The sequence below is a fragment of the Salvia hispanica genome, chromosome 4 (genome assembly GCF_023119035.1).
Source record: "Salvia hispanica cultivar TCC Black 2014 chromosome 4, UniMelb_Shisp_WGS_1.0, whole genome shotgun sequence".
NCBI lineage: Eukaryota > Viridiplantae > Streptophyta > Magnoliopsida > Lamiales > Lamiaceae > Salvia > Salvia hispanica.
The window spans coordinates 7,066,907-7,073,580 of NC_062968.1; the positions used below are offsets into that span (position 1 = coordinate 7,066,907).

The 6,674-nt window shown below is 37.5% G+C and overlaps 1 protein-coding gene across 1 annotated transcript; it reads right to left on the reverse strand.

Moving 5' to 3' along the window:
* Positions 1-2,486: 2,486 nt before the first annotated feature.
* On the reverse strand, positions 2,487-4,124 carry LOC125223377. Its single transcript, XM_048126499.1, has 3 exons — positions 3,237-4,124; positions 3,026-3,100; positions 2,487-2,937 (listed from the first exon to the last, which is right to left on the reverse strand). Exons 1-2 carry the CDS (start codon positions 3,948-3,950, stop codon positions 3,026-3,028), a joined length of 789 nt encoding a protein of 262 aa, XP_047982456.1. The 5' UTR covers positions 3,951-4,124; the 3' UTR covers positions 2,487-2,937.
* Positions 4,125-6,674: the final 2,550 nt, after the last annotated feature.

The window sequence follows — 6,674 nt, forward strand, 5'->3', positions numbered from 1 at the left end:
ATTCCAGTACGTAAATGTGGTTTCACCGTCGCGTGCCGTTCTTTCTCTCTACAATATCTATCACCAACGCCATGGCGCTAATATGGTTTAATAAACACATAGAATAATGTAATAAATTATTGGAATGAAGTATGTGTAGAAGCATTTGAAGTCCTACGGGAATGAAGTAAAAATCTTATCTAATGAAGTAATAACGTTTCTGAATGAAGTAATAAACTCACTTGAATAAATTGCATTTTTAAATGTTAATCAAGCAAAAACCCACGTCAATGAATTTGAATGAAGCATATGTTGAATCATTTCAAAACCTATTGGAAACAAGTAAAAACATGTTGTAGTTTCAAGGTATTACGTACAGAATGAAGTAATAAACCTATATAATGAAGTAAAATGGGCTTGTAATGAAGCCGAAAAAATTTTCACAGCAGCACATCTCATCAAAAAAACTAGATCTAATGGGCCAGATTTGATCTCTAGTTCGGTCTTTAAAATTGGTTTGACATTGATCACAACTCTATATGTATATATTTATGATATTGTTAAATCCTTCACAAAACACAAAATTTTGGATTATAAAACATACTCCATCCATCTGTCCCACTAAAATTAGAACATTTTTTCTTTTGGATTGTCTCATTAATAATGAAATATTTCCAAAATTAGAAATAACATTATCTCTCCTTTTTTTTTCCTGTATTACTTTATGTTCTTTCTTTATTAACTTACAAAACAACCCTACTTAAAATTTGATAATAAAAAATAAATGTTTCATATTTAATGGGATGGATTGGAATATATACTGTTAGAAAAATTCAATAATTTTTTTTTTTGTCTAATTCGTTTTGTTTGTACAATACTCTCTTATTAATTGATTGTTGTCTCTTACTATCATTTGTCAAAATACTTTAATTTATTCTTTCGTAACTGTCCCACTTTAACTAAGTATGAATTTAATATAAAAACTATACTAAGAAAATAAATATAATAATTTAGTAGAATATAAAGTCTAATTTTATATAGTATTAATTTTATATAAAATTATGAGGAAATGAGTTATTAGAATATAAATTTTGTTTGTAAAATATAATAGAAATGAAATAAAACATTTAATCGAAACACATTACTAGTTCAGTATCATTTTATTCAATGTTACTTTTTTCACAGATTCCCTCTCGTCATTAGGTTATGTGTGTTTGGCCTGGAGTCCTAATGTATACTCCCTTCATTCCTAGATAAAAAGAAAATTTGACTGAAGAATTGTTAGTGAAGAACGAGCCTTACCTCATAAAGAGAAAAAAGAGTCCTTAAATAGAATTGATCCATTTTTAAGGTACATTTCAAAATGACAAAATGTGATCTATTTTTAAGAGATATATGAAGTACTTACTTTGGTTTACTTGAGCATTTTTCATATACATGTACACTTTAATCTCAACTATCATTATATGAAATTGTAAGCAAAAAAATATATACTCTATCCGTCCATAAAATGTTGTCCAATTTTGTCATTTTGGTCTGTCCATGAAATGTTTTCCATTTTATTTTCTCCTATTTTTGATAAATGGACTTTACCTTTAACTTACTTTTTACAATCATATTATATTATAAAACTAATATATAAATGTGGGATCTCCATTCTACTAACCTTTTCAACTCAATTTTCTTCACATTTCTTAAAACCCGCAACGAGTTAAACTTTGACAATATTTCATGGACGCAGGGAATAATAAATACTTCACACAACAATGTTGAAATATAATAAATATAAAACAATTATCACAAAATATAATATTCAAATGTTAATTTATAGGAGATCAAAACCTATCAAAATAATACTCCACATTCAACAAAAGAGTAATTACTCGTATGTTTTGAAAAACTTATTTATACATTACATTAATGGTAGAATTAAACGAACATCATCAAAGTTCTTTGTCTAAAATAGATCCGATCCACTCACATTATAAAATTCAATTTATTAATTAATTAATCACAATCCTAAGAGTGTCCACTATAGGGGAGCCGCGACCGGGCCACGGGAGAGCCGCGAGCCGCGGCTCCCTATAGTGACTGGGGTGGGCAGCCGCGGCGGGAGGGGGTGGACGTGGGCGCGCCACGATCGTGGCCCGGCCGCGGCTCTTGGGCGGGAGCCGTGGCCCTCCTATTGTATTGGCCACGAGCCGCGGCTCTCCATATTTTTTGATTTTTTTTTTTTAAAATTTTATAAGTATACACATTTTTTTACCTCTTTCCTACACAAATTCTATAAATATACCCATTTTTAATTAAAATATAAATAAAATGGAAAAAATAAAAATTTTGGTGGCTTGGCCATGTCCATTATAGTGGGAAACATGGGCATTGGTGGCCCGGCCACGATTTTGTGGCATGGCCACACTTTGTGGCTTGGCCCGGCCATGTATAGTGGACACCCTAACCATTAAAATCAACACTACTAAAGTAACATCCATCAATACTCCACAATCTAACAGAAACCAACATACCATTATATTTCTGATAAATTTAATAATCAACCCGAGAAACTATGTGCAGAAATCACAGCTATCATCACCAAGTACAAAAAGACAGTAAACAGTGCTCGCAGTTTGTTAAAAATGAGAATTTTAAGGTTGGATATATCAGACATAAAGGACAGGAGTTCCAATTGAGAGAAAGTAGAAAGAAAAAAAATCCCTAACTTACTTTTCCACTATATGAATGAACTTTATTCCATGAAAAAAGAGAAACATATATATGAACAATTATAACCAGTGAAAGAAGCAAAAATCAGAATCCCTAAAGCAAAGCAGCTGTAAACCTTTCCCTTCAACAGCACGAGGAATTTCGGCACTTGGCGCCAACCCCGATTGAACAATGCTGGTGCAATAAGCCTCTATATCAGTAACGAGCAAGAACAATCCTATCTCCGTTGAAAAACTGCAAATTGAGCCATGAATCACACTCAAAAACAGGACTTCAAAAAAGGCAAAAATCTTGACATTGAAACGAGAAGATTTCAATTCACCTAATGAGGGGCAGCTTCAATAACCTTGTACATGTCTGTTGTAACTTCCGTCAGCCACAATCCCGGAAATAAGGTCTGCCGAAATTCAATTATTCAATAAATCATCAGAATTGGAAAGATCAATCAATGGAACAGTGATGCACGACCAATCATCAATCAGAGACAAATCAAGCTATGAAGAAATTAGGTCAATTCGGAATTTGAGGCTTACATCCAATTGCTTCTGAACAATCCTCGGCCTCTTCTTCGGTCTACGGGGCGGCCGGTGACCTACCATCGCGTAGAAATCCTCCTCGATGTCTCGCTTCGATAGCGCCACTGAGAACTTCTCCCGCTCTCTCTTCTTCCCGCTCGCCGCCGCCGCACCGCCGTCGTCACTCTTACGCATCGGCGATTTCTGCCCTGACCGAATCTGAGAGGATCCAGCCGGCCGCGGCAAATCCGTCCTGAAACTCTTCCCGCCGCCGACATCGGCGGCGGAGTCGCCACTGCTCCTTCCCGGCGCGGCGCGGCGCGTCCTCAAATTCCAGGGGCAGTAACCCTCGGCCTCGGCAGGAGGCAGGGAGGCGGCGGCGACCTCCCCTTCCTCGAGGCCGTCCTTGAAGATCGCATCCTTCATCTTATCCGCCGCCGTCTGGAGATCGAGCATGACTTTCTCCCTGGTGGCGGCAATCCCGTTGTCGGCGTCCTCGGAGAATCCACGGGCGCACGTTTTGGGCGATTCGTTGAGAAAGTCGTCCTTATTGCGCTCCCTGGTGGTGCGGCGCTGCTGGATTGGGTGGTGATCGGAGTGGCGGCGGAGGGGGGAGGTTTGGGCGTCGGAGTTGACCCTCATGCAGCGGAGGATCCGGTGATTGCCCCAGCGGAGGCCGCACGGCATCGTGAAATTGTGCAACGCCTTGGATCGTTCCGTCCCCATAGCCATGAAGATTTGTTTTTCACGATCTCGCACACATACAAAACACACACAGTCTGGGAGATCTCGGAGCTTCAATTTCTCGAAATTTGAAGCACACAAGGGTTTGTTTGCTCATATACTTTCTCTCGCAATTCTCCTAATTTGCGGTGGGAGTAAAATTATGGGAAAATCGCCGGGAACGGACGGAAGCAACCAATTTTATATACGGAGGTGGAGGGGTGTTTTCGTAATATCCTCATGTCCGCCCTCTCCTCGCGCAACGTTTTCGAGTTCAATTTTTTTGAGTTGATCAAATGGCTAGGGTCCGCGGCCTTTTTTTTTGCTACACTTTTATTCCCTATAGATTTATTATAATTAGGGATAAGAATATATGCAAAATTTGTAGTAGTAAAATATTATCATACTAATAATATTATTAGATGAAAATATGCAATATAATTTTAAATTGGATTAATTGCACTAGGGATGGGTTTGGATGACCGGCGGATCTAGGGGATAGGAGCCGGCGATCGCCCTTTCCCGGCATGAGAAGAGCCTCTATGGTCAAGCCGGAAATAACAAAATCGCCTCCTCTGTATGTAGAAAAATATAAATTTTTAATAAATGTCATATTAAAGTTATTAGCCTAGTGGTTATGTTGTTTGTCTTTTAACTAAGAAGCCTCAAGCATTTTTTTACTTTTTTTTAACCTTACTTTCTTTATTTTATTTTATCAATTCAAATGACTTCTTATTACCAAATCAATCCATTAAAATATTTTATAGATCTATATTTTTATTTATTTACACATATTATCGTTATATTACTATTTATTTTTAGTTAAATAATTTTTTTAAAATATTTGATGTACTACATTTTACTACCATTTATTAGTACTATAAAGTGCTTATTTTATGTGATTTTTATTGCATATTATTACTTGTATACCAAAATAAATATTTGAAATATTTATGGAGTCTAAATATTTACTACTTAACTTATAGTATGACTTTTGTATTATTACATTTTATTTAATATATTAACTAATATTATTATTAAAAATTATATTAAATTTTTTATATATTTAATTCCGCCCCATCCATTTCGAGTTCTGAATTCGTTACTGTTTGAAAATGGACATGGAAATTCCAATGGAGAAGAAAGCTTTTTTCTTGGGAAGAGAACTTAGTTGGAGATCTTTTGCATGTTGTGAATCGTTAGAGGATGAGAGGAAGCTCAAGGGATGTGAGGGTGTGGGCTTTTAACACTAATGCACCTTCCTTTATGGTCTCTAAATATTTTTTGCAGATCAATTGCCAAATGGACTCAAGAGACATGGAAGATGGAAGATTGGCTTGGATGAAAATTGCTCCGCCACGAGCGCAACTGCATGTGTGGATTTTGCTCCATAGAAGAATCAATACAAAGGAAGATTATGCAAGCATGTAGCACAAGGGATTGGTGATGATAGGTGTGCGCTATGCAAGGATGAAAGTGAAACCATCTATCATTTTTTTTAAATGCAAATTCTCCAGCAACTTATGGCATTACTGTTGTCATCAATGGAACTTTTCTTATTGTCTTCCAATCCAAGCAAAAGGCAAGTCTTCTCTCTTAGAATGGGGCGCCTTTTGTAAAGTTTGACAGGAAGATTTGGATGTCCCTGTTCTTTGTCATTACATAATCCATCTGGAATATCCGGATTAAGGTGGTCTTTCAAGGCTTCAATCCGAATTGAGATTTTGAGTTTTCTGGTAGCTTGGCTTGTGGACTCGGGGTTGGTGCCATGATTTTCCCTTTTCTCCTGAACAAACTCTCAAAAAGTTAGAGCATCCCCATCTGTGAGCACAACACCAACATCCGTGCACTTAGCTAAGGACAAGCTCAAGGGTCCCACCATTCTATTATTCAATTTAAATATTTCAATTACTAAAAACATTTCTACATTATAAAAATACATTAAAAAATAAAAATTACATAATTAAAATCCCAAAAAATAAAAATTACATAATTAAAATTTTAAAAAATAAAAATACATAATTAAAATCCTAGAAAATAAAAAAAAAATACATAATTAAAATCCTACAAATTAAAAATTACATAATTAAAGACTAAAAAATACCCACGTGGAAGACTAGTCCTCTATCCCCAATGTTCTCTTGAGACCCCGGATCATTCCCACATGTGTTGCAAGTTGGTCGGGAGTCATGTTAGACGTATCGGTCATATTGAGTTGACCCAAGAGGGCCCACAACGAGTTGTTCGGGGCGTGATGGCGGGAACTGCTCGGGCCAGCGTCGGAGCTACCCAAGTTAGTTCCGGCAAGCTGGGTAGCCACATCATCGGAGGCGCAATCGGATAGGGCTACCGATCTCGACAGTTCTTTGGAGGAGCTGGAGGAGGATGCTACTACGCCACCCCTATACTTCAGATGTTGGCGCTCCTCCACGCCAACAACTGAGGTACTTGAACGGTTTCAACTCCAAGCTTTGGTAGGTCGCCAAGGCCGCATTGATGATGTCGAGCTCGCACTTGCCGCCCTCCCCCGCCCCCCGCTCTTCCTGTTGGTAATACCCCTACAACATACCGATTATCTCGTTGCATCTGAAGATGCAATTGCGCACCATACTATCATTGCGATAGATGGTTCCCTCCGGTTGGGTTTCATTGTAAAGACGAGTGATGCGCCACCAATACGTTTCCCCGGTTTGGTTCATGCCAACATCTGTGTCTTCGGAGACTGCCAAGTAG

Bases quoted from the DNA above. Each gene is read 5' to 3' on its own strand.
- LOC125223377 (XM_048126499.1), bottom strand. From the start codon at position 3,950: ATGGCTATGGGGACGGAACGATCCAAGGCGTTGCACAATTTCACGATG. The intron at 3,101-3,236 runs GTAAGCCTCAAA...GAATTTCGGCAG, and splicing joins TTGTTCAGAAGCAATTGGAT to ACCTTATTTCCGGGATTGTG.